At 40.0% G+C, this 27,515-nt stretch overlaps 1 protein-coding gene and 1 long non-coding RNA gene across 37 annotated transcripts; one reads left to right on the forward strand and one right to left on the reverse strand.

Moving 5' to 3' along the window:
• Positions 1-284: 284 nt before the first annotated feature.
• LOC147657837 (uncharacterized) lies at positions 285-1,390 on the reverse strand. Its single transcript, XR_015291699.1, has 3 exons — positions 876-1,390; positions 497-786; positions 285-435 (listed from the first exon to the last, which is right to left on the reverse strand). It is a non-coding gene; the product is annotated as an uncharacterized LOC147657837 (long non-coding RNA).
• On the forward strand, positions 1,366-27,125 carry wupA (troponin wings up A). 36 transcript variants are annotated; one of them, XM_086906666.1, is made up of 16 exons: positions 1,493-1,613; positions 1,681-1,820; positions 3,562-3,605; positions 6,006-6,023; positions 6,430-6,558; positions 6,720-6,843; positions 7,394-7,494; positions 17,508-17,551; positions 17,672-17,813; positions 20,656-20,673; positions 21,421-21,459; positions 23,449-23,653; positions 23,832-24,092; positions 25,045-25,236; positions 25,532-25,618; positions 26,306-26,468. In XM_086906666.1, exons 3-16 carry the CDS (start codon positions 3,591-3,593, stop codon positions 26,317-26,319), a joined length of 1,389 nt encoding a protein of 462 aa, XP_086762792.1. In that variant the 5' UTR covers positions 1,493-1,613; positions 1,681-1,820; positions 3,562-3,590; the 3' UTR covers positions 26,320-26,468. The 36 variants fall into 36 exon arrangements, with proteins under 36 accessions (XP_086762791.1, XP_086762795.1, XP_086762796.1 ...); XM_086906665.1 differs by lacking the exon at positions 1,681-1,820 and having other exon boundaries at positions 1,366-1,613; XM_086906669.1 differs by lacking the exons at positions 1,681-1,820; positions 7,394-7,494 and adding an exon at positions 9,124-9,224 and having other exon boundaries at positions 1,366-1,613.
• Positions 27,126-27,515: the final 390 nt, after the last annotated feature.

Here is a 27,515-nt window from a genome sequence, read left to right on the forward strand (position 1 = left end):
CTAGAAGAAGGAAGCATCGATGTTTGTCGTTTTATCGTAGGAAGAAAAGAAATAATACACGTATTAACGTATAAAACGTAATATCGCACAATGTATTCCGTATTGATTATATACTTAAAAAAAAATTGTAAACTAATAAGACTGTACTAATTGTGGCCGAGAAGAAATTCTTAAAATTTTGAACATATCAGTTTTCAGTGAATATATATTCAGATGGAAAATGCATTATGGTGAAAATATGGTAAAAAATGGTAGCAGGAATAACTTATTAAATTTTGAATATATCGGTTGACACAAATGAGCTTTAATATTTTATATTCAAATATTACATATACTACAATTTTAATAACAAAAAAGAAAAACTTCTCTTTTCTTTAAGGTCGGTATTTCAATCTATTTTCCATAAGATGTTAAGTCTTTTTGCTTGTTCTACGCCTGTAACAGAATTCTACATTATCAACATTGTCCGCTCGTCCGGCTAAGCGTCGATACATACTACCTGTCTGTAGAAACAGGACCATTCTACTTAACCCACCGTTTCCTACTTTAGCTATACGGTTTTTGAACATCAATGAAAATCCTATAAATAGCTTCGATGGTATAGTGAAGAAAATCTATAATATTTGGTTTCTTTCAAACATTTTACACAATAAATCTCCTTATCTTCGAATAACTTTATTTTGCTCAAGTTCGAGAACTCAAGCTGCAAAATTGACGGATATTTCTAAATTTTAAGCAATATAGTTCATCATTTCGGAAGAGATTTTAAAAATAACTTATAAATCCCTGGAAATAATTAAATCATCTTTAAGGGTGTGACGAGGCCTATTAAAAGTCAGAGTAGATATAATATCAGGTAGAATCATAAGTGTTACGTTTTAAACGATGTTTCCGTGAGCGTTACCATGTTTAGTGCCAAACAGCTGGCACACCCAAAATCCAGAACGGCCCGTTAATAATATCTTCGTTCTCCCTCGGCGTGTTTTCGAGATACGATCGAACATTGTCGCTCCACCGTTAAATTTTTCTTTCTTCTCCTTTTTACGTTCGTTTATTCGATCGTTATTGAATATATATAGAATTTGAATTTCACAACTATATGTCCTATCCAAATTATTTTCCTTCTCCATTAATTATTTCTTCGCTCGTAAATCTCGTACACTTTTCGAGAATTCTATCGTTTCGAAGCATCGTTTAATCGACGTTGTCGATTAATTGGCGACGATTCGTCTGCTCGATCGATCTTCGAGCAGCACGAAACGGAAAGGAGGAAGAAAGGCGTCTTCTTCTTCTTCTTCTTCTTCTTCTTCCTCTTCTTCTCGACGCGCATAACATACTTAATCAAGTATGCGGAGGAAGAAAGGCGCGAGTTTGCGGGTTGCCGTGCGAACGGCGAAGCGGGCTCGGCTCCGTTTTCAGTTTCCGATTATTTTTGGCAGCAAGCATAGCTCTCGCCTAAAAATGCTTACGACCAATGGCGAGCCGCCATTGGTCGGCCACTACCACGTGAACGGGCCACAGGATGGAGGTTGACGACGTCGGCTAGGGATTCACGCAGTCAGCTGCTTAAGGTCCGGTTGGCCAGTCGCAGCCAGCGAACAGTTCTTCTCAAGGTAAGCCCAATCCTCGAGCGGGGAAGCACGCGTCGCGCAATCCTCGTGATTGATCGATACCCTTCAGGATTCTCCGCCTGGACACCGACTCGAAGGATTCTCTTCGAAAGAACTGGGAGGCCACCTTTCGTTTCTTTCCTTCGCCGTCATTCTCGAGAGTGTCAGTGAGAGGCGAAGTGTTCGACCAGAGGCGAAACTATTTTCAAGGTCACGAGTGTTGCACCCAAAAACTGTGACGTTCTCCTTTTTTTCACTCGCGTGTGACGGGCGGATCCGATCTTCCTCCTCCGATCTTCTCTCGCGGGGAGAGGTGAACGTTTCTTCCTCTTCTTTCAATTCGATACATTTATATAAATATAAATTTTCGATTTCATTTTCGACCGCGCCCCGCTCTTTTCTTGTCCCTTTCATTCGACGAGAAAAAGAATCTAAACCGATCTGTGTAAACAGCCTTGCACTAGTATTCCGCCACGATATCTTCTTGACCGATATAACGCTCTCTATCTATGCGCTCTCGCAATTTATCATTCCAACGAGGAGGTTCGCGAATATTCCGAGTTGGTATACCCTTCATCGTGTCTCTTTCTCGATTTCTCAAGTCGCGAAGAAGAAAAAAGAAAAGAAGTAGCGATGATTGACGTTGTTTCGACCGGTGCTCGACTTTTCTCCAACGGGAAGAAAAAAAGGAAACAAACGTATTATTATTATTTAAAGAGAGGATCTCGTACAAGCTATATATATATATATATATATATATTTTTCCGCGTGTTTTCTATTTTTACGGATCCTCTTTGACATCGGAGACGAGGCAGAGACTCGATCGCGGGAGGTACTCTGGTACGTGTCTTGGAATGGCTCGAGCGAGGGGGGAATCTATACTTAGCGAGGGCGATCGTCCATTACAAATTTAAAGCGCTTTGCCGGTGAAATTTCCGCGGATCTCGAGGGGATTCTCGTTTTTATTTTATAGCTTCTTTTGACGGCTGGCCAAACAAATAATTGAATTGTCGTCACGCGATTCGATTTTCGTTCGAAAATTCGAACGAGTGGAAGGATAAACGTGTATAAGTATATTACAATTGGCGAATGTATTCTATTTTCAAACGTTATATTTCCGTTTTATTAGCGGTCACTCGTGTGAACCAAGAAAATGAATCACTTTCGGCTCTCCCATTAATCACCCACGACTTCTTTAATTCTTCCTTCGATATTTTTTCACCGTTGGAATTAGGAGAAGACAATTATTCTTCCTTTAAGTATTCAAGTATAACAATCTCAATCTCGTTTCTCTAAGAAGAAGAAAAAATTACGTCGCCGTAACGATCTTCATATCGTGGAAATAACGTGTTATCGAAATTCCTCCGTTTCCTCCACGTTTCTCCACTTTTCCTCCAATGTTGTTCGATCTGTTTTTCGCCATTGAATCGAGCAGCGTCGAGGAATACGAGAAAGAGAGGGATAGAGAAAGAGAGATCTAGCGGGTCGTTGCATCCAAATTTGGATCGTCGACGTAGCGACGTCTCGGCGACGGATCGAAAAGTGGGGACGGGCCGCGTCTATTTTCGAGCACCGGATATTCTATACCATTGCTCTCTCTCCTGCATCGAGAAAAAGAGAGAGAGAACGCTCAAAATTTACGCTCGGAAGGTGGGATTCATCGCGTCGATTTACAAGGAACCGGTTATCGATAAACTCAACCCCCCCAAAAAAAAAGAAAAGAAAAATTCTTCTCAATCGAAGAATTTAACGTTCAACCTCTCCCCCTCGAGTTCCTCATCTTCCTTTTTTGGTTTATATTTAACGGGGCGTGCGATGTTGCCCCGTGTAAACCCCGTGTCACCGTGAAACGATCGTGTTTTAATACGCTAATTCTATGACGTAACGCGAACTGTTTATTGTTATTTTGCCACGGATACGTGAAACATGCCCCTCTGCGCTTTATTTTTAGGTAGACGGGTGTAGCAGCCAGGTACCACGATGGCGGACGACGAGGTTAGGTGGGTATCGTCATGGAAAAATTGTTCCTTCGCCGATCGTTTCTTCTTCTTCTTCACGCAGGACGCGTGGTATTGCGCGATAATTCGACACGGTTTTCTTTTCCTTTTTTTTTTCTTTTTTTTTTCCTTTTCGTGAGAAACGCACGAATAATCTTAACCGATATTTATTTTTCTCCTCATTTTCATGCGTCATCACGGTCATCCTCGATTCATCGCTTTCCATCGCTGGAAAATGGAATAAACGGACTCCTCCCGTTCTTTTTACTTCACCTGCAGTAAACTAAACGTCGTTGAAAGGTACGCATTGCTCGTGCGCTTTGTGCTTGTGAAATTGCCGTGAAATAATAATAATCGTCGTTTTCGTCGTCGTCGTCGTCGTCGTCTTCGTGATCGTAGGGGAACGAATGATATTAATCTAATTTTTCGAAAACACCCCACACCTCAGTCTGTGAACGTGTCTGTGACGAAGGACGAGTGATTTTTTCCTTCCTTTCTTTTGGAATTCTTTTTTAACTTTTTAATATTTTATCCCGTATTTTGTCACGCAGTTGTCTAGTAGTAGACGTGTTTTTTCTTTTTTGTAATGACGATTAACAAAAGGCTCTCTCTCTCGATAACGAGTCAGCCTTGATTGAAAGCCTTGCTCGAACCGACCGAGTCCTCTGTATTTTTCTTTTCAATACCAAACTATACGAAAGTTGATACATTTTTATTCTTGTCCCCCGCAGAATACACGAGGAAAATTTTATCCCCTCGCAATTCTTCCTTCCCTTTCGCGAGAAACACCTCGTCTCATTTCCCTTTCTTTCCATTCCTTCGCGATTTTTCGAGAGATCGAATCGAATCCTCTCTCGGACGGATTTTATCCCCCGCGAAAAATCGAGAAATATTCGAATATACTCCTCTCTCCGTGTTTGCGAAAGTACACGTTCGCGTCTCTTAAACGTGAGTAACCGGTCTCATCTCCACCTCGAGGAATAAAAGATAAATACGGAAATATTACGAGAGACGCGGGCCAGGACTTTCCCCTCTGATTTATCGCCCCGGTTCTCGCTCCTATTTCAACGTTATTTACCACCACGAGTCGCGCCACCCCCTCTACACACCTTATTTGTTCCACCATCTTTTCCCTTCCCTCTTATTTCACGCCCAACTTTTCCCTGCACAACACATCTTCCCAAAACCGGTGATTGTAAAAATGCACCATCGATACTTGTGCAAACTCGTATTTCTCAACTTCTCCTCCCATTTTCTCCCCCCCTCGATTTTGCGTTCGAATCGGCACGGAGGGTATCATCATCCTCGCCCCGAGAAAATACCGGAATTCCGTCACACTTTTCGACAACTCGTAAATCTTGACGTTCGTAAATCAAGATGATTCCATGAAAAGGGGGGCTCTTTCCGTGCCGTTCGAACGTATAAATATATATACGTATATATGTGTCTTTCTCAAGTTGTAGAAATGTCTTTGTTTCTCCTGTCTAATCGAGGAGAATAAAGGTTAGAACGATTGCGCGTAGATTGACGTAGAAAAACGCAAGCACGAGCCACGTAGTAATTGAAAAACGTACGAGGTAAACGTAGATTTACTTAGAGAAGAATTTATTGTCCGGGGCAATATTAATATCACGTTGTGTGTGCCAACAGCATGTGTTTCCTATGCCTGCTTTTATATGCGTATTATTAAATATTGTATCATCAATGTTCAACACGCGAAACGCGTTGCCAAAATATTCTACGAGCCAAAAATATCTATCGAGATTCTTATTTGCAAACTTTCCACACTTTTTTACACTAACAAAAATTTTCTGTTTCAAACAATATCATCGAGATTTTATCGCGTACCTTCCACACTTACGAATCACGATTATTTTTACGATAATAATATTATCTATTACATATTCGACATTTTCTATATTTTTGCAAAGAATATTATAGTAATATTATATAAAATCTTGTCCCGCTATATTTTCTATACTTGCGTATTTTTGCACACTTTTTACACTAACACTTTCTACACTGTTGCAAAGAATATTATCGAGATCTATTACACGCTTTCTACATCGTTGCAAAGAATGCGATTACTAAGATATTGTCTTTTTCACATTCACTTGCGTACTTTTTCCGCTACACTTTTTACACTAACACTTTCTATACAAAGAATATTATCGATATCTTATTGCACTACTTTCTATATGTGCACATATCTTTTTACACGAGCATTTCCTACACTGTTGCAAACAATACACGCTTCTTTTCGACCGCTTGGCACAATTTCGGAATTCGAAACGTTAAAAATTTCATTATCGATTCCTGATCAACACCGAACGTTTCGTATTCCGCCGATAGGAGAGATTCCTTTCTCACGATCGCATTCTTATTCTTTCCTTTGCAGAGAAAACGTCTCGAGGATGTACGTAAGAGAAGGGGGCGAAACTATGGATGGAAGTTAAAGTAGAGCAGAAAAAGGATCGCTGAAACTTTTTCAATAACTTGTCGAGTCTCGCTAATCTTGAATGACTTTTGCGACAGTTTTCGTATCAAGGGCTAGTTTCGAGTCGAAAGTTTTTCGAAATTATTTCTTTCCCTTCCACAATCGAAATTTTTAATTATCATCTTACTTTACTATTCTTTTTCTTTCTTTTTTTCTTTTTCCCCCCTCTTTTTATTTTTATATTCAAAAAAAAGAAAAAACGGGTAAGGATTTATTAAATTCGTTCGCTAGAGAATGAGATCTTTGTCGAGTTTCTTGGTTGAACTCGCGGATCTATTATCGGATAAGAGATGTTTTAAGGGAGTTTCGCTTACGGGAAATCTAGGAAAAGAAGAGGAAACAGGCGGAGACGGACAGAAAGAGGGCGGAGGTCCGCGCCCGTCTCGAAGAGGCTTCCAAAGCCAAGAAGGCGAAGAAGGGTTTCATGACCCCTGACAGGAAGAAGAAGCTTAGGGTAAGTTCGCATTCTGTCCCCCTAATTTTCTTAATATTATTACGATTCTTATCCAAACGAGCTTTATATATATATATATATATATTTTTTTCCAAACTACTTTTCTTGAAATTCCATACAATTCCATTCAATTCTAACGGACATACATATATTCGCGTTAGTTGTTGCTGCGCAAGAAAGCCGCCGAGGAGTTGAAGAAGGAACAAGAGAGAAAGGCGGCCGAGAGGAGGCGCATCATCGAGGAGCGTTGCGGAAAGCCGAAGAACGTCGACGACGCAAGCGAAGGTACATTAAAGGCTTTCTCTCCCTCCCCTCCCCCCTTAAAAAGAAAATTTCTCCTCGATAACACGTCGACAACCGCGGTTTTTTTCTCGGTTCAACGGTGCCGTGATCATTATTAGACAGTGCTAACAATTCAGGGTCGAACAACACCCAAGGTCTTCTACAGAAATATTCCTTTTTTTTCTCTCTCTTTTGCCCGACAGACAAATGCGACAGACATAGATCCGATAGAAGTTTCATATTCGTGTACCGCGTTGTACAGCGACAACGAGTTGTCGTAACTTTTTCTCTCGATTCCACACTTCTTTTTCCCAATCGCTCTCGTCCCATCTTGCTCGTTTTCTCGAGACGACTGTTTCGTTTTTTTTCCCCCCGAGCAGAGGGCAACAAATTTTTTTCGAAAAACAAAAAAACACGTTTTCGATTTTTCCATTGCGACACAACATCCAACATTTCGATTTCTAATCGTCCACCATTTCAATTTGATTCGAAAAAAAAAAAAAAGAAACATGATGAATTCTGTCCGATCTTTTTTCACCTTCGTCCCACACAGAATCCCTGAAGCGCGTGCTGCGCGAGTACCACAATAGGATCACTGCGTTGGAGGATCAAAAATTCGACCTCGAATATGTTGTTAAGAAGAAGGATTACGAGGTACTTACCCGTCAGTAAGGAAAGGAAAGGACAATGTTGCGAGAAATTACATTACGATACGTGCAAATAACGACGGCATTCACACAGATATATATATATATCGTAACGATGCTCAATGTTGTTGCACTTGAGTAATGCGACGCGCTTGCCCGGTTGCATTCGATCGCGATGACGAATAGTCTTGGGTACTTTGGCAAAGAGCTCGAAAAGGGCGACCGATCTTACGCAATCGTAACATTGCGATTATATTTATAAATAGCCGAAAAATCTATTTTTATTCTTGCCACTTACTTCGTATTTACTTCCCTCTCTTTTATGTTTTATTTTTTTTTTTTTCGTTTTCCTCTCCCCCTCTCTCTTTTAGAAAACAGTCGTCGTCGTCAATCATTGCTTCACCCTTCGTTTATTAAGAAAATTCGAACGCTGGATATCGCAATCCGGGCAAGTGTCGCGAGCTTCGTATTTCGTCTATCTTCGTGTTTCTATATAATATTTTTCTATAATATGTTTTATAATCTATTTCAACTATGGTTTCCTCTCACTTTCATAACACGGCTATTCTGTTCTACTCTGTCTATCTTATTTCTCTATTTATTTATCTCTGTTTATTCTTTCTCGCACAATTTCTTTTCTGTTCGCATTTTATATACATTTATATATCTGTGCGCGCGTTCTATTCTCACCAATTTATATCCGTCTTTGCTCTTCGTCTTTAATGCTATTTCGTCGTTGTTAATTTCTTTCTTTCCTTTCTCTTTCTTTTTTCTTTCTTTTCTCTTTTTTCCTTTTTTTCTTTTTTTTTTTTTCACATGGTAAAGCTATGAGCACATCGTGGATCATTCACGTTATTAACTTTTGATTGTGTTCTCACAAGTTGTCGCAGCAAGAAACGCAGCTATATATGATGTGTATGGTGGAATAAATAATTCACACTCATTCAGGGTATAATAGTAATAATATTAAGGGTAACTCTCGTTTTGATTTCTCGAAATTTTTCGAATATTTTTCACACGCCACAGTGTGCACATTTCAATACGCTCGGCATTCACTCGATACCTTTTTTTTTTTCTTTTTCTTTTTTTCTTTACTTCTTCTTCGCTTTCTGTGTATATCGCCACATCGCCTCCGTCCCCTGTTTTTCAATTTTTGTTTCGAATCGTATCGCGATTTCTATTACAATCAATACAGGTATCAATCACGCTCGATAGGGTCGAATCGATCGATGACACTTCGTTCATTTGTAATTGACAAATTTCGTTCAGCTTTGATACACTTGCCTCTACCTCCTCTACCTCGTCCCCTGCTTTAACACATTATTTCATTCCCCCCTCCCCGGTTGATGACAAACCGAGAAAAGTGACAACACGAGATCGTGTTTTATTTTCTTACACTTTCTCACACTCTCGTGTCTATTTCAAGTTAGATTAAAAACTTATATCGAGGGGGAAAAAAAAAAAAAAAAAAAAAAATATATATATATATACGTGTAGAGGAAAAAAAGACACACACACACACATACACACGTATATACATACACACATACACACACGCACATACACCGGTTAAAATCGTATCCGTATCCTGCTTTGAAAAAGGAGTATGTTTCAAGGTGACTTGGAATTTTGACAGCTAACGTGAAGTCCATTCTGATCCAGTATCATAAGAGGATCATCGCTCTCGAGGGGGAAAAGTACGACCTTGAGTACGAAGTCGCCAAGAAGGATTTCGAGGTCGAAAAGTTTTCGATGCACAAAAACAAACCAAAAAAAAAAAAAAAAAAAAAAAAAAAACAGACGACGCTGCAATTAACAAAACGGAGAGAAGCAACAACTTTTTTTTGTTCTCTCTCTCTCTCTCTCTCTCTCTCTTTCTTCCGTTCTCACTTCTTTTCTATCGTGTTTTTTTTTTTTCCATCTTATTTTTGTTCTTGAGACTCTTTTTTTTTTTCTCATTAGTACGCAACGACATTTTTTTGCTAGCAAAAACGCTGTGAACATAATAATAGTTCTTTCTTTTCTTTTCTTTTCTTTTCTTTTCTTTTCTTTTTCTTCATTGAAATTGAAGTTTCGGCTGTTGTTAATTTACCTTAACGACGTTGATGAAACTTAGGCATCGAGGCTGAATCATCTAATCGCACCAATTCTAACGTAGTTATTCGCAAGATTTCTTTTTGACTAGTTTAGAACGTCTTCCTAGAGCGTACGTAATGATTAGAAAGAGAAGAAAAGCAGGCACGCGCGAATCGTAGAATCGCAGCCAGTAGATGTCAAGTAATAATATCGTAATGCTGATAGATCCTAGATCCTATCTTGAGCGATTTGAAGTAGAACAAACTATTTCCTTTCCTTTTTTTTTCTCTCTTTCTTTCTTTCTTTCTTTTCGATTTTTGTTTCGTTTATTTGCGCGTAGATCACCTTCTGGCGCCAATATTATTCCGAATAAATACGTTTCCTCTTTCCTCCTAGACTCCCACTCTCTCGAGTTAGGTTAACGTTCACGCAGTTGTCAGCTTCGTGCTTCTTGCTTTCAAAACACGAGAATCTCATTCTTTCTTTTCTATTTCCCTTGATTCTCTATCCTATCACCCGCGGATATGTAACCCCACGTTAGTTTAAATGGTAAGATTTTTTTTTTTTTTACGAATCGATAATCGTATTTAATAACGTGAGAAAAAAATCTTTGAGTACTTTTTCTATTCTCTTTTCTCTTTTTTTTTTCCCCGTGGAGAAACAAATAATTTTTAAATATCGCTGTAGAACAACAGATATATTTTAACCGATTCAAGGATGGATCGAAAACATCCTTCCCCTTTCTTTCTTTCTTTCTTTCTTTTTTTTTTTTTTGCATTTTGTTCTCCATCCTGAAACTTTTGTTCTTTTAGCCGAGCTCCAGACGATCTGTTCGGCATATTGGAACAGAGTATACGCGCTCGAGGGCGATAAGTTTGACCTCGAGAGGCAAATTAGGTTGAAAGAATTCGAGGTAAATACGATCGGCTCGCCTGAAGAAAGCCTAACGAGTCTCCTGCACAGATTATTTTTATCTCTGGCCTCCCACGTGATTCTTTTTTGATTTAATTTAACTTTGCCACGTCTACGACCGCGATTGGTCGACGTCCTCTACGTATATACGTCCTCCCGGTCGACGCACCCTCGAAATTTCACTCTGTCTCTCATATCTATTATTACTTGCTTCTCCCTGCTATATCTCGGCGAGAAATACTTTCAGAATTTTTCCTTCGATCAAACGAATCTGTTTGATACACACACACACACACACACACACATATATATATCCGTTTCGTTGGCTGCCCTGAAATTTCGCCGACAATGGATCGGCGAAGATTGAAGTTTCGAGGGAAGCGTTTACAAGGAGTGTAACAACTTGGTATATATACGTCTCGATGGACGAATGGAGGTCAAATAGGACAGTTTCCATTTGAACAAAAAGGAGAGATTTCAGAGCAGGTCACGTTCGCGTTCATAGCAAAACGATCGGTCATTTCGATTCGATTCCCATGCGAGACTTTTATTATCCGCACGGGCGGAACGAGAGACTTTTGTTTTTCTATAAAATTCTTGCAAAAAATGGATGGTAATAACGGATGGTCATTGAATCGGTTTTAGATAGATATTTCAACAAAAATGAAACGAAAGATGAAATGATCTCTCTTTCCCTCGTCCTCGCCTCCTGGCTATTTAGTGAAAGTAACGTATCACGAGATACGTGGAAGATATCTGAGAGACACTCCATGTTCTTTGTAGACGATTTGAGGGAGATTTGCCAAATGTATTACGACCGCGTCTACCTTTGTGAGGGTCAGAAGTGGGATTTGGAGCGTGAAGTTCGGAAAAGGGACTACGAGGTACAGGAGATAAATAAAAGAAAGCACCAAAAAAAAAAAAAAAAAAAAAAAAAGAAAAAAACGGCGAACAATGCGAGGAGAAAGAGAGCAACCGCCAGTCGCACGTCTCTTTTGTGCAACCTCTCTCTGAATTTCTCTCTTCGCGTTGTCTCTCGTTGTTCCACCCTCTTTCTGTACATATACTGTGTCTTTTATTTGAGTTTTTTTTTCTCTTTCTCTCTTTCTCTCTTTCTCTCTCTCTCTCTCTCTCTCTTTCTCTCTCTCTTTCTCTCTTTCACGATGTTTCTCTTGGAGAACACGTTGAGTGGCTTTTTCGACAAGTTAAAAATCGAATAGAAAAACAAAAAAAAAAAGACTCTTTTACCTTTTTTTTTTTTTTCTTTTTCTTTTTTCCTTTTTGGCAAGCGGAGACAAAACGAACGTGAGAACAAAAGACTTTTTATTTTGCTTTCCACTCTTGTAATCTCGTTGGTTTACAACCAATTTTACAACCATACTGTATAATCTTGGTCAGTCCTGTATCGGGGATTCAATCATTTTTATCCTCTTCTCTCTATTTTCCAAGTTTCTTTTTTGTTCTCTCCAATTTATCTAATTCTCACCAAAGATTCCTATAAAGTGTAAAAGAAGAAAAAAAAAAAATTAATAAAAATTAAAAAGAACAAAACTTTTTTCTTTTTTCGCGAAATGAATATGAAGTGCCTCGATTAAAACGTAAATTTTTTTGCCCTTCACTCTTCGATCGCTCTTTTTCTCTCTCTCTCTCTCTCTCTCTCTCTCTCTTTCTTTCTCTCCTTTTTCATCTCTTCTATTTTTTCCTGTTTTTTTCTTTCTTCGATGAAACTTTCTCTCGTCGATTTTTATTCATCTGCCTCTCTTTTTCTTCTTCTTCTTCTTCTTCTTCTTCTTTCCGCCTTTCTTTCTCTCTTTTTCTTCTCTTTCTCCACAATTCATCATCTATAGACACACAGATTATACACCCGTCCGATTTACTCGCTCTTTTCTTTCTATCATTACAATTTCTATTTATTATTTTATCTCCATCTCTCTCTATCTCTTTCTCTCACTCTAACCTATATAACGCAGACATAGGCTTCCCGAGCTTTTTCCAACTAACCACCGGCCAAAGGAAAATGAAAGCTTCCCGCGAGAATTTGGAATCAGGGCTGGGCAAGCTTATGGAGGGGACGATTCGAGTCGGGTCAAATCGATCCATCGTTTCGAATTTGCATTTCCGTTCAGTGTCAATTTTTTTGTCGAGTGCCTCGAGTAATCTCGATGATCATTTTGCGATCAGAGCATCAGTTTCGTCGCTCGATCGAAATCGCGGCAACCGATTCCCCCCCCCTCTCTCTCCCCCCCCCCCCCTCGACCGCATAACGCGTTCTCTTGCCGAGAAAAACGAATCGTGAAATGAGAAATTCGCGTTTTTTGTTTCCCAAAAAAATGAATCGAAGAACGATTGGTTGAACCCCCTCGATTCTTTTTTTCGTTTTTTTAATTTCTTTTCTTTTCTTTTCTTTTCTTTTCTTTTCTCTCTCTCTCTCTCTCTCTAGTTTTTTCTCTTTTTTGTTCCGATCCCCCCTTTTTTCTCTCTCTCTCTTTCTCTCTCTGTCTCTTTTCAGTTTCTTTCTCTCTTTCTTTCTTTCTTTCTTTCTTTCTTTTCTTTTTTTTCTTTTTTTTTTATTTCGTAAAAATAGAAAAAAAAGAATTGCGCATACACAAGTCAAGGGAGGGAAAAAAAAAAAAAAAAAAAAAAAAGAACACATCATGAAGGGGCTGAGTTGATCCCTTTCGAAAAAAAAAAAATAAATCTCACGCGTGATTCAAAACGTGTGCGTGAGACTACGCGCGTGTGTGTGCGCGTGTGCGTGCGTGGGTGTACGGTGCAAAATCGGAAGGAAATCAGAAGGAACGTAAGAATTAACGTAAAAAGGAACGAAAAACAAGTAAAAAAAAAAAAAAAAAAATCGTTATCACTGTACATTTCACGTCTTCTTCGTGTTCCCGCCCCCTCGCCCCCCCCCCTCTCTCTGCTCGCTTTTATTCAATTATTCTGTGTTTCTCTACTTTTTGCTCTTCTGCATCAACCGCCCCCGCCCACCCCCCCTTTTTATCGTTGATCTCTTCCTCTCTCTTTTTCTTCTCTCTCTTTCTTCTGTCTTCTTCGATCTCTATTTTCTCTTTTCTGTTGCTTCTTGCGTTTCTTCTTCTCCCGCAACCGCTACCCCCCCGATCGATCTCGACTTTTTTCTCGACGATACACCGTTTATCCGCATACCTTTTCTTTCATTCGATTTGATTATTTGCTTGGCTTGCTTCCCTACTAACGATTACTTCGAATTATTTATATTGCACGTGTACGAACAAAGTAAATCGATTTTTTTAAAGAAATTTTTTCGAAGAAACGCGTTAATAAATGTTTTCGTCGTAAACACGTTAAGTGCGTCTGTCTCTTCTTTCTTCGCACGTATATCTCTATATCGACGATGATTTCCACGACGATCGAACAATTATATCGTGAAACTTGAAGTTGAATTGATGAATTGGATCGAAGCAATTTTTTGGCGTTGTTTCGATTGTCTCGATCGAAAGAGAAAAAAAAAGAAAACTCGAAATTTAATTCCTTTATCGCGACATGATAACGATGGCGCGGTCACGAATTCTCTTTGACTCGGCAGACGTCTAAATTAACAGCATGGACCAATTTCTTTTTTTCTTTTTTTTTTTTCCATCGCTCTACCAAATACACGCCAATACACGCATCGCAAATTTTCTTATTATTAACTCGGCCGATCGTCAATTCAATCACGATACAGAATCCGATATTTCTCCAATAATAATAATAAACCGTTGCCTCGTTACACGCATTTCTCTTCTCTTTGCCGCTTAATTCGAAGCTTAATTGCGAATTTTGCGTACATTTCTTTTTTTATTATTATTATTATTATTATTATTATTACAATACGTCGCGAGAGAGAAGTATGGCACTTCATATTCCCCCCTCCCCCCCAGTGAGGGAAGAAAAGAAAAAAGGAAAACATCGATCTTTCTTTCCGTTTTTTCTTTTTTCTTTCTTTTTTTCTTTCTTTTTTTTTTTTTCTCTAGTTCCACGTATTTTTTGCATCGATCACGAGACGAGACGAGACGAGAATAAAATCAGCCGTAACTTTATCGATATTACTTTATCGAATATCGTTCAATATGCATATACTTCTTTACACGTAAAAAAAAAAAAAAAAAAAAAAAAAAAATGAAAGACGCCGATGAGAGATCGAAGCGTCGAGAGAAACGCTGTTAAGAACGACGTAGGTACGTACGTACGTAGGTAGCAAGGAAACAAACCTGCATTTTTTCGAAACACATTCGCTGCTCCCCCACTCCACCACCCTCCCCCCTATTTTTTTGAACATTATTACCTCCCGTTGGAATTTTTGATCAAACAATTGGATGTGTTTGAAACAAGATTATCATTATTATTATTATTATTATTATTATTATTATTATTATTATCCGTGTATTGTATATCGTAACTGCGCCCCCTACCCCCCTCGCCCCCCCCCAAAATGTAGATAATCAAAAAACGCTGGTTGTACCGTTACTACCTCCCTTTTTCCACGCTTTTCTTTTTTATCTTGATTCCACTTGATTAACTCTCACGAAGGTGGGCCATCTTGAGAACCAAGTGAGAAAAAAAAAAATATCACGAGAGAGCGAAGTGCCATGCTGTGAAAATTCTCCGGAACCCTCCACCCCCTTATTTGTCGCCTCTTGTTTTCTATTTCTCTTCTTCCCCCCCCCTCCCCTCCCCCTTTTTTTTCGTCTGATCAACCACGCGTGTAAATCAATCCTTCTGTGTTGTGATCGTGAAACGAATAATACGAATTTCTCTTCTTCTTCTTCTTTGTTCTTCTTTGTTCCCCTTTGTTCTTGTTCTCCCTTTGTTGTTGTTGGAGGAGACGTGAAAGTAAGACGTAACACGTACACGCGTCTACGTGACGATCGATACATGGGTGATCGACGAGCGAAAATGATTTTGCACCGATTCGCACGCACCACCGACTGTCCTCACTGTCCTCTTGTCATGGTGTTCAATTGGGCCTGTAAATAGCGGATCCTTTCTGGCTTCTGAAGTCTGTTCCTCCCCGCTTCGATATTTTTTCACTCTTGGATAAATAAATAATTAAACGAATGGAAACGAGTGAACTTGACATTGAATGACGAAGACGACGACGATGACGACGATCGCGTCGAGAATCGAAGTTGTCGTCGCGTGAACAAAATTTTCTCACCCCAGCGCGAGAGGAGCAGAATTTCTACTCGGCCAGGGAAGGGATTGTAGTGGACTTTTTTACTTCTTTTTTTTTCCTCTTCACCCCTATGTGGACAAAGAGCTGATCGTGACCAGCTCTCCCTCTTGATTGGCTCTAGAATGAAATTCGCGTCCTATCACCTCTCGCTCGTCTCCCTTCTCTCTACATTTCTCGATCCCAGTGTTCAATAGTATATATACATGTATATAGTGTAATCTCCGTTTCCTCTTTGTTTTTCACTTTTCGTCTCTGTGCAATTCGTTCGACCCCTTCTCTCATCCCCCACTCTCTCTCTCTCTCTCTCTCTGACCGACTCAGAGTTCCTCTTCCTCGTCGTCGAGCGAACCGTGGACGGAACGGGAAAGGAATGAGCCGAGAGCGGAACAGCGGAGAGCGGAGAAAGAATCCGACAAGTGGCTTCCGGAGGAAGTTTTACCGGGGAGAACGTTCGTAGGTAGAAAATCAATTTGTTCGAGAGATCCTTGGTAGAATGGAAAAGAAAAAGAAAAAAATAAAAAGAGCGGGAACTTTTTCATTCGGGTGGGGAAACGTTCGAGATGATTTATAATATGTAGATATATTGGCACGCTTCTCGTCAATTTCTTTCGTTTCGTATGATTCATATCGGACACGCGAACTTGACAAAAGATTAAAAATAAAGATCACGCACAATCGGGGAACGAAATTCATGCCGGTTTATTAATTTTTAACGTTCGATGATCGGTGTATTATTCGGTCTGCTAAGCGTCACGAGGGAAATAAAAAAATGAAAAAGAACGTGTCGGTTTTCCCTTAAACGAGTTATGCCGTATGAAAGCCCTCCCTCTTCTCTTTCGTGCAAATGGCTTTTTAATCGTCGCATCGAAGAACTCGAATTCAATTTGAAACAACGATCCAAGAGTTTCTCTAATTTCGATCGATAGCCTAACTTTGCCATTTCTCCTTCAGTTCAATATTTTTCACTGTCTGTGGGGGGACGTTGAACAGGCTATATATGTATATATGTATACGTGTATATACAGGTTTGATTTAGTCTTAGTTTAGTCTTTTTTCGATCTTTTTTTCTCTTTCCCCTTTTTGCATCGATAACCTCTCGCCCTTCCAACCACGTCTTCCCTCGAATCGTTACCCCATTTCGTTCCCACCACATTGTTGCCCCGGCATTGCAGCTAATCGGCAAACCAATTCATCTCGACTCGTCGTCGAGCGAGCCTCGCTAACATCACCATGTATCCGCCATAAAACGTGCACGCAAGCATAAAATCCCTGTCCCCGCCTGCTTCTGGCACGCATGCTAACTTCTGCTCCAGAATATCTTCTCTGTTCTCTTTCGCCCGCCTCTCTTTCGCTCACCCACCACCGCTCGATCGTTTTCAATTTTGATGTAACGTGTCCACCATGCTTTTTCTCCACTATTTTGCCTGTGATTGGTTGGCCGTTGTGTGCGTTTTGCATTTTGTGTGAATTTGTGCGTCAATTGTGATTAAAAAAAAAAAAAAGAAAAAGAAAAACCAAACTGCTTCTTTTCTTATATAATCGTAATTGTCTACCTTCTGTAACCACCCTTAATTTGGTAGGGTAAAGTCGACGAACGATTGCCCTCTCGAAGCAAAAAAAGAAAATGGAACGATCCGTGCAAAGATTTAAAGGGATTTTCCTCGGCTCTTAAATATATTTAAAGATTTGAAGATAAGATTCAGGTCAGAGGGTGTCGTTCCCACTCGATTTTCCTCCACTCTTTACCGGCGATTAAACGAGAAATAAGCATGATTTTTCTCGTTTCGTTCTCGACACGAAATCTCGAATCTAATGCACAAATTGTTCGATCGCTGCAGATCGCGGACTTGAACAGCCAGGTGAACGACCTCCGAGGTAAATTGTAAGTAACACCTCTTTTTAAGCAGTAAATTCTTCTCTTTCTCTCCATCCAATTACTATATATACATAAGTATATATATACACGCACTTTGCAATAATACGGTCTGTGAACGTGGTTTAGCATGAAACCAACACTGAAGAAAGTGTCCAAGTACGAGAACAAGTTCGCCAAGCTCCAGAAGAAAGCGGCCGAGTTCAACTTCCGTAACCAGCTTAAACAGGTTAAGAAGAAGGAATTCACCCTCGAGGAGGAGGACAAAGAGGTAAGAGAGATCGTTTTCGATTTAATTCGAATCGAAATTTATTTCTTTTTTTTTTTTCTTAACTTCAGACTTTTTTCTCCTTACCACCCCGTCGACGGCAATCGACAATTTTTCATCTCGTTCATCTTCTTTCGTACAACTTTCTTTTCTTTCTCTTCTTCCTCTTGCTCGTAGGAATACAAGACTTCGCGATGACATGTGTTCGTTTGCAACGCGATTATTTTGGATTAAAATCAGTCTTTTATTTATACGAGCGAGATAATCGAATAATAAATTTTTGAATAATTTTTGAATACCTTTTTTCCTCTTCTTCTTTTTCTTTTTTGCCATACGACGGGTGGGTGAAAACATTCACGTTTTTTTTTTCCAGCCAGATTGAGAAAGACAGTTTTTGTGGCTCTGGTTTTCTTTCCGTGTATAAAAACCCGATCAGCAGGTTTTTTTTTTTTTCCCCTCGTATTCGTAGAATTTTGATCGTTCGGACGCGCCCTTCCTTTCCACGGAGATCAACCGATTCGTTCCGTTTTATTTCACGCGAGATGAAATTTATACGCGTTCTATAAAATGATCGGCCGATCTCCCGAGAGGTGGGACCGTCCTCATTTTCGTATAAGTTCTCCCTTTCTCCCCCCCCCCCCCCCCCCCAATTGTAGTGATAGTTGACTAGGCAATTGTGTTGTTCTCCACAGCCCAAAAAATCGGAGAAGGCAGAGTGGCAGACGAAGAAGTAGATTTAAAAACAGAAACATGAGATAAACGTGTAAAAAAAAAAAAAAAGTGAGCGAATCGAAAAAGAAAAAGGAAATACTATCACAGGCGTGCACAGGCCATCGAATAAACACAGATTTAATAAGAAAAAAAAAAGAGAGAGAATCAACATTAACACATATCCGTGTACACACATATCCGTGAATTAGACATCCGCGGCAAAATGAAAATGAAAATGTTCTCGTTTCCTACACTCCCCTGTCCCCCGCCTCCCTCCTTCTTGATTACATATCGCTTCATCAATCTGTGGTCCATCATAGTTTCCCATAACATCGAGCCGTTTTGGAAACGGCTCGCCCACCTATTTTCCCTCTCCCTCTCTCCTTATTCATGATTTTATCATTGTGTAAATCGTGCGCCTCGCCGAGGGTTACGCGCAATTATTGTACAACAAGAAAATATAAGTCATATTAGGTGATAAGCCGAGGATTTTCTTTTTTTTCTTTCTTCTTCTTAAAAAAAAAAAAAAAAAACGAGATCGAGCGAAAAGTAAAGAAAGATAAAATTAATGATGAACGCGAAAGAATATATAACACGTCGTGAATGACACGATCGAAGAAAGTACATCGTCGTAAAGAAGAACAACTCTCCTCGATTTTAATTATTTCACATTCTTTCGCGTTCCGATCCTCTCGATCGATAGCTCTTCCTTCGTTATTATTCTCTCTTTCCGTTTCGCGAAAAGAGCTTCGTTATCCGTCCGATACATTTTTCCTTTTTCCTTTTCCTTTTCATTCCTTTTTTTCTTTCGCGTATGGAAACCATACTCGACGATCTCGATCCCCCGCGAATATCGAAAACGCGTAGATCCCCTCCTCTTCCTCTCTCATCCCATGAAACCTGAGATGTGAACGAAGAAGAATGCGATCCCGAGAATTTTATTATGGGGGATAAGAAACGATAAGAATGGGTCGAGCTCGTATCGAGAATCGTTTCCATTCTGCTCCACTAATTTCCCCCCCCCCCTCCTCTAAGAGCTCCACCTCTTCTCTTATATATCCATGTGTAATATATGCTCGACGAAAATAATCGGAGGTTATACCTGAAACCGTATATATATATATATATACCTTTTAATTTGCTTTCAACGCGTCCACTTCTATTTTCTCTCCCCTTTCTATCTCTTTCTCTCACTTTTAACGCCTTTATTTCACGTTTTAACTGCGTTAATAATAAATAATAGCCGGTACGCGATGCGAAAAAAGAAAAGAAAAAGAAAAAAATAAAAATAGAAAGAGATTAAAAAAAAAATTAAATTAAAAAAAAAAAAAAGAAAAAAAAAAGGTGAGAAACGGCTTATACAAAATATATTTAAGACTCACAGAATTTCTTCTTCGTTTCGTACATAATCGCAGAAGCGCTTTACTCACAAGTGCCTGTTCTATCTCCTTCTCTATCTTTCTTTCTTTTCTCCTTTATTTTTTTTTTTTTTTTTTTTTTTCTTTAAAGCTATTCATCCAACGTCTCTCCTCGTTTCATTTCGTTTATCTTCTCTGTTTAAACCCTGTTTAAACTGGCTCCTTTATGCAAAGTATACCCTTTTATCGTTTAGGAAACGATTGGTGTGCAAGAACAGAGGATAGATCGAATAGAACGAACGCCCAAAAAAAACAAAATTGCAAAATTGTCGCGCTCTTTTCAACTCTAAAACACTTGTCCAACAAGCAGCTTTAGCCTTCACATTCGTTCGGCTGCCATGCTTCCAGGCTGTACATGTGTAGGATTGTTGTCCCGTCCGAATTCTTTTGTCTCGACCCGTGCATCGATCATTCGACTTGGATTGAAAAAAAAATTTTCACAAATATATATCTACGATCAAGAAGAAAAAGATCAAGAAGGAACGATGCTCGATGCACGCCTCGACTTGCGCCATCTTCTTTCTTTCTCGAACGTGATTCATACAACCGTTTCGCGGGGAAAGCGCGGATGATCGAATCGCGGATCGTTCGAACGGATTGAATGAGTCACGATCGACCTCTTAATCTTTAAGTTATTAATTAGTATGTATACGCTCTAATAATTGTCCATGTCTTATCTGTCGACTAATGATGTTGCTCTTGCATTATGTTCGCAGAACGCGTCAAAAGATAAGGTAAAGCTTTAAACGATCAGATCGTTAGATCGGCATGCATTCTTAGTGATTGAGATATGAAATAATAAAGTGCGTGTATTATTGTTAGATAACGTGAAGTAGATTACCAGGGATGGTGTGAACGAACGTACGCAAGAAAATATCGTAGAGATTAGACGTAGAGAGATTAAACTTGCTTGCTAAACGCTCCCTTAACGATACGAAATAATAATCGAGACGAATTTTATTCGATACATCGAGAGATTAATCTTGTTTTTTCTCTCTCTCTCTCTTTTCGCGCAAGATTTTTGATCTTTGCCTCGACTCGATCCTTCCATTTCATCTTTTTTCACGGATCTCATTTCACTTCTCTCGCATCTTTTTTTTCTTTCTTCTTTTTTTTTTTTTTTTTTTCCGCTAACATTGTGCACGGCTTTTCGATAAAGAGAGAAGGACACACGCCCTCGTTTTATTGATCGAATTTAAAGAATTTGAACAAAGCAAAAAAAAAAAAAAAACGAACATGATCGAACGAGCGATTTTTAACAATCGGTGTTTATTTACGAATTTTTCGCGAATCTTCTTCTCGCCCCGCCCCGCCCCCTGCCCCACCACTCCCGTGAAAACACGTACCTGTTGTACAACCCCGCTTTGCGAAAGTTTACCAACCAATCGCTAACCCCGGACCTGGCCGTGTGTGAATTTCGATCGAATTTATGGTAAGCCTGTGGCGCCCGTTTCTCACTCACGTTTTCTCAAACTTTGCAGAAGAAGCCCGACTGGTCGAAGAAAGGCGAGGAAAAGAAGGTAAAGGAAGAGGAGGTGGAGGCATGAGGGCTATTGACGTTGCGCCCGTTCTCGAGACGTTATTTTCGAGAGAAGGGATCGTCCATCCATCCATCCATCCAGATAACATCTCGACGAGCAACAAACTTCCTCATTGCCGCTTCTTTTCATTCGTTTCTTTTTTTTTTTTTTTTTTTCCTTTTTTCTCTCTTCTCGATAATACAATTTTACAAATTCCCGAGATGCACGTATCGTGATAAAAAAATCAAATATTATCAAACTTGCTCGATTTGTATCGAGAATTCACCGGATATGTTTCCGAATCTCTAATCCAAAGAATTCAGAATTTTGTGACTGACCGATGTTTTTTTTCTCTCTCTTCGTTTCTTCTCGTCTACGAGATATATGTATATGTATATGTATATTTTTTTAAAAAAGGAAACAAAAACCCTGTATCGTTCTCCGTCTCTGTCAATGTTCTTCTTCTTTTTTCTTTTTTTTTTTTTACACTGTTGTCAACCCCCATACTATGTATCACTATGTATGCCGATTCGTAATTCTCTGTGAACCGGATGAAGGGAGAAACGAAACGTAATTGGAATATAACAAGAAAGGGAAATCGTTACTTAAGATTTATTGTAAATCAAAATATTTAACAACGATGAAATACATTGTGGCTGTGTGTTCATTCCCCTATTTTCCCCCACCATTTCGTTCTTCCTTCCTTCCTCGTCTCGTCGATTTTCTATGTTCTATGTTCCCGTTACGATCGAAAGGGACAGTTTCCTTTCTTTTCTTTTTTCTTTTTTTTTTTACGTGAAATAAAAGATAATTATTACAAGTTCGATGTATGTATATCCGTTTTTTTATTCGCGTTTGAAACTGTCACCTTCGATCGAATTCATCGTTCCAGAAGAATCCGCAGTCTTACACTCGACAAAATATTGGCAAAGTTTCGAGTATCGTTAATCTCGCGAAACGACTCAATTATCGGATCGGGCGATTATTATAAGAATTTTTTTTCGCGGGAGAAACGAAATTTTTATCGCTTCGTCTCGAAAAGGTTGTAAACCTGTCAAAGAGCCAATGAGGCGTGGCGAATGGTGAAGAGCGAGGCGTGCACATTCGACCGAGAAATTTTACGTCTTTACGAATATCGACGATGCCTGTATCGTAAGAAACGAAGCTGTTAACGAAGCTTCGACGAATTTTCGAATATCGATTTAATTTCCTCCTTTTTTTTTCTCCTTTTTTTTTTTTTTTTTTTTTTCAACACAGCGACACTCGTTCACAACACAGCGAGAAGAATAATTCATAGAAATTGAATTTGCAATCGGGAAACGAGCACGGTAGGTTGAACATCGATCGGATCACGCTTAATTACGACTCGCCAAATAGGCTTGCAAAGCTTTTTCGCGTACGTTTCGTTACAATTTGCGCATTGTTTACGGGCAACGTATCGTTCCCTTCCAATTTTATTAGTCGTCGGGATCGAGAAAACAACGCCATCTGCCGCGATAATCCTTGCCGATAATTCGTCAGCCAATTTTTCGTCCATATTTTTTTCCTTTTTTTTTTTTTTTTTTTACAACGAATGCGCAAATTCAGAATTATACCCGCGTATTTGCGAAGCGAAGCTCGTTCGACGGACGCGCATTCAAATTGCAATGTTTATCATTGGAACGGCATTGTTTAATTATCTTGACAATATTCGTTATCGCGTACGGCCATTGATTTACACTATCGAAATGGCCACGCGGCAAACGTTGTTGCACAGAGAACGTTGTTATTATCATCCGCTCGAACGAGCGATGTATCTATAAACGACGACCTTTGAAATGTGCACAGATGCCTTGTAAATCGACCGATTTTTATCTCTCTAAAAAAATCTCCGCTCGTCGAGAAGACATTTTTACCTTCCTTTGTCGTGAAAGCACGATTGTTGATTAATTGTGAAACAGCGAGTTTCGTTAATTTCGGGATGGAAAGATAGCCGTGATTTCCGTGTAGGAGGAACCAGCTCCACCGCCTGAACCGCCACAACCGACGCCATCGCCGACACCCGCACCGCCAGAAACCGCACCAACGCCGTCGCCAGAACCCCCAACGCCGTCGCCAACGCCGTCGCCAGTACCTCCCGCCGAGCCAGCTCCTCCACCTGCTCCGGAACCTGGTCCACCCGCGGAAGGGGCAGCACCGCCAGCGCCCCCGCCAGGTCAGTGTCCATCACTTTAACCGCTACTTTTTTCTCTCTGCATCACTCTCATCACGTTCTACTTCTATCAAATTAATACAAATCGCTTTTGTTCGCAAGCCATCGGGGACGAAAGACCAACACTCTCTCCGGCCACTTTAGATTAGACTCGTTAATAATAACCCGAGTAATTGTTCAGAAGGTGCACCTGCAGAAGGGGCAGCACCAGCGGAGGGGGCGCCACCGGCTGCTCCTGCGGAGGGGGCAGCGCCACCAGCGGAGGGCGCGCCGGCCGCACCTCCCGCCGAAGGGGCACCGCCCGCTGAAAGCGCGCCCCCAGCCGAGGGTGCGCCTCCCGCCGAGGGCGCACCGCCACCGGCCGAGGGGGCGCCGCCAGCGGAGGGTGCGCCGCCAGCGGAAGGTGCGCCGCCCGCCGAAGGGGCACCACCACCGACAGAAGGTGATCTTGTCCCCCGTCGTCTTTTCTCGTGAAAACTCGTTTGCGACCGATCCATATATTTTCTTATTATTATTATTCTTACCACCTTCTTCCTTCGCTCCGTTTAATCTCTTAGTTGAACCGTTCGCGCTCGACGAAACAAGGCTTCGCTCGAATTTTTTAGCTAACTTATAATGATTTCACGTGCATATCAACGTATAAAAGTTTCATATTTTAATATCTTTGTCTATCTTTACGTATAAAGAAAGGTTGGATTTGTTAAAAATCTATATTTGTTGTGTGATATTTTAATAATAATGAAGTGATTACTAGAAAAAGCATGCTCGGGGCAAATATCACGATAAAATGTCGTTACAAATCTTTCTTAATGAATAGAAATAATTATTTAATAACGAAAAATTCATCTCGAACTAATGTCCCAATAACTTGTCCTTCTTTCTCTCTATCGTCAATTTTTTAATGAATAGAAATCATTATTTAATAACGAAAAATCGAACTCGTCTCCGATTGAACTAATTTCATTACAGTATTCCACGCTTACAAAACTCGGAATCTTTGAAAGTAATATTTCTATCGCCACGAACGTCAAACTCGATCCAAGGTCTTATTTCACATAAAAATCTAACCATTTAATAGTATATTTATTCTGTTACTTTATAAGATTATACTTAAAGAGTTTAGGAATCTATTCGATATTTTAAAAAAAATCAAACATAAATAAATATTGTCGTTCGAATTGCTGCAACGATCCAAGTAGTGGCGAAGAATCACCACTAGGAGTAAAGAAACAAGGATCTTCCACAAGGAAGATCTATTCAGCAAATCGAAACTGATCGAGAGAGTAGCCTCGAGCGCAAACGGTTAATTCATCGTTGCGGCGATTCTCGTCTGATTAATTAAGCGGTCGAGAATTTGAAGGATTGCGAAGAGACTGATGTAGTTTTGTGTGAAGGCGCGCCCGCACCAGCGCCACCAGCGGAAGGTGCACCGCCACCAGCGGAAGGAACCCCGGCACCACCAGCTCCGGCCGAAGGTGCTCCGCCTGCAGCGCCTGCTGCGGAGGCAGCGCCACCTGCAGCGCCGGCCGAGGCTGCCCCAGCTGCGCCCCCAGCGGAGGCTGCGCCTGCACCCCCGCCCGCCGAAGGTAATCCTCTTCCTTTACTCGCCTTAAGCCTTATTGCCATTCGTTTTCGTTCGTTTCGCAGGATATGAATCGTGTACGCCTTCTCTCCATACGCCAATTGTTCCTTTCTCTCTTTTGTTTCTACGAGAACAAGTAATTTTTGTCAATTCTTGCCAATTCTTGCTTCGAAAGGAAACGTGGTTATATATTTCGTTTATTATTTTCCTTTTTTTTCTCTCTCTCTCTCTCTCTCTGTCTCTGTCTCTTTCTCGTCGATTTTTTTTTAATCCCCCTTTTTTCTCAACTTAATTTCTAGCTAAGGTAATATTACTTTTGAAAGTTACACTGAACGTCAGCCCCGTCATTCGTCCAGTAATTCGTGGTTCGAAGTTCATCACATACGGTATGTCAAGATAATAAAGGTTGACGTTCTAGTAGAGGACTAAAAATCTAGTCATCAGTAAGTCGCGAGTAACGTTCGCGCAAAAGGTGGTTGACTAATCGTGCGCATCGTAACGTGATTACGTATTTGTTGATGATTGAAAACAACTAAACAACTCGTTAAACCTGTCTAACGACCAAAGCTTTTACATCTTCGACAACTACCGGATTCGAGGAGAGCTTCTATAATTCTACTTCCCCGCTCTCGAACTTTCGGTAGTAACTTTTACTACCGAACGGCAAAAATAATGATAAAGTAACAGTGATCGATTCGTCAGCATCGAGAGCTTGTAATAATATAATAATAATAATAATAATAATAATAATAATAATAATAATAATAATAATAATAAGATTGGGAGGATCGAAACCGAAAACCTCTTATCTAAATCTTCGAAACTTTGACAAAAGTGGAAGAGTACAAGAAGAGAAGGATTCTTGAATTCTTCGAGAAAGTAACGATCAGCTAAAAGGACTAAAATGAGAAAAACTCGATTAATCTAATCAACAAAAACTAAATGCGGAAGAGGAGAGCTAAGAGTAGATGAAGAAGTAGTGATTTCCTCCTCTCTCTCTCTCTCTCTCTCTCTCTCTCTCTCTCTCTCTCTAATAAGAAATAACAATAATTCCTATTTTCTTTTCTTTTCAGCACCGGCATCGTAACTTCGTCAAAGTTGAAACGGACGAATGGTCACCTCGCTACACGATTACCATTCGTTGCATCGTCCGAATTTGCATGAAACGTACACGGATAAGCTAGAGTACGGATTATTACAAACAGATATGCGTCGAGCCGTATCACACTCGACGCATATGATGGTTCATGCGTTGCCCTGTCATCGTCGTCATCACCGTCATCGTCATCATCATCATCGTCATCATCGTCGTGACCATTATTTTCGCCCCGTATACGCGTCATTTTCAACGTCACGTCGTCGGTATTCGTCGGTCATGCGCGGTATCTCGAAGAATGAAAGTTAAACAGAGCGAGAAAGATAACAATGTTGTGTGTACCGAGGGAGGGTGGGGGTGGGGGGAAAGAGAGGAAAGAAGAAGGGATGTTTGTCATTGACGTGTTCTTTTTCTTTTTTTTTTTTTTTTTTTTTTTTTATCTTTCTTCTACAAAGTTAATCGAGAGAATCATCGCGGGGGAAAATTTTCCGCTTGTTTCACCTAATTATAGGAGGAAAATAAATAGAACCGTGTTGTTCTGAGGGGTGGAAATGGTCATAAGCCAGTTAGTCAGGCTGATGTTCCTGACATGAATTTTCTATCGATTGAAATCGAACGAGAGCTAACAACGAGATAAATATATGCAATTATATTACGCAATATTTTTATGTAAATAATAATATAATAATACGACGCGTTTTATCGAAGATTATAATGCAAATGTTTTATCGACACTTCCTTCTCGACACACGAATTGATTGGATTTCGTAATAAAAAAATCTTTTTTTCTGCGATCACCGATTCTCATTATTCGATATTTACTCCTTCCGTTCCTTCATTAATTTTACTTTCTATTATTTTCAACGTTATTTCCGGCCATCGTTCCCTTAATTAATATACCCGGAGGCTCGAGGCTTTGATTTTCTCGCTCCGAGCCTTTATTTGGAAATGCTAGCTGCTTTATTATCGTATATACCACTCGGTTGATAACGATCATTTGTTTATATGTTGCTCACTGTCATGTGTTTTGCTAATCCCTTTGTTGCTTTGTTTCTCGACGAGTATACAAGTAACGCAGAACAATAGACGGTTCCTACATAATAGAATTTACGTGGGTTAGTCTTATTGTGAATCGGCCTTCCCCTGTTTACTATCCCCCTGTTGTCAACGCAATCGATTTCCCGACT

This window comes from Apis florea, unplaced genomic scaffold (genome assembly GCF_048593485.1).
Source record: "Apis florea isolate Af1SG1 unplaced genomic scaffold, ASM4859348v1 contig_2495_pilon, whole genome shotgun sequence".
In the NCBI taxonomy this organism is placed as follows: domain Eukaryota; kingdom Metazoa; phylum Arthropoda; class Insecta; order Hymenoptera; family Apidae; genus Apis; species Apis florea.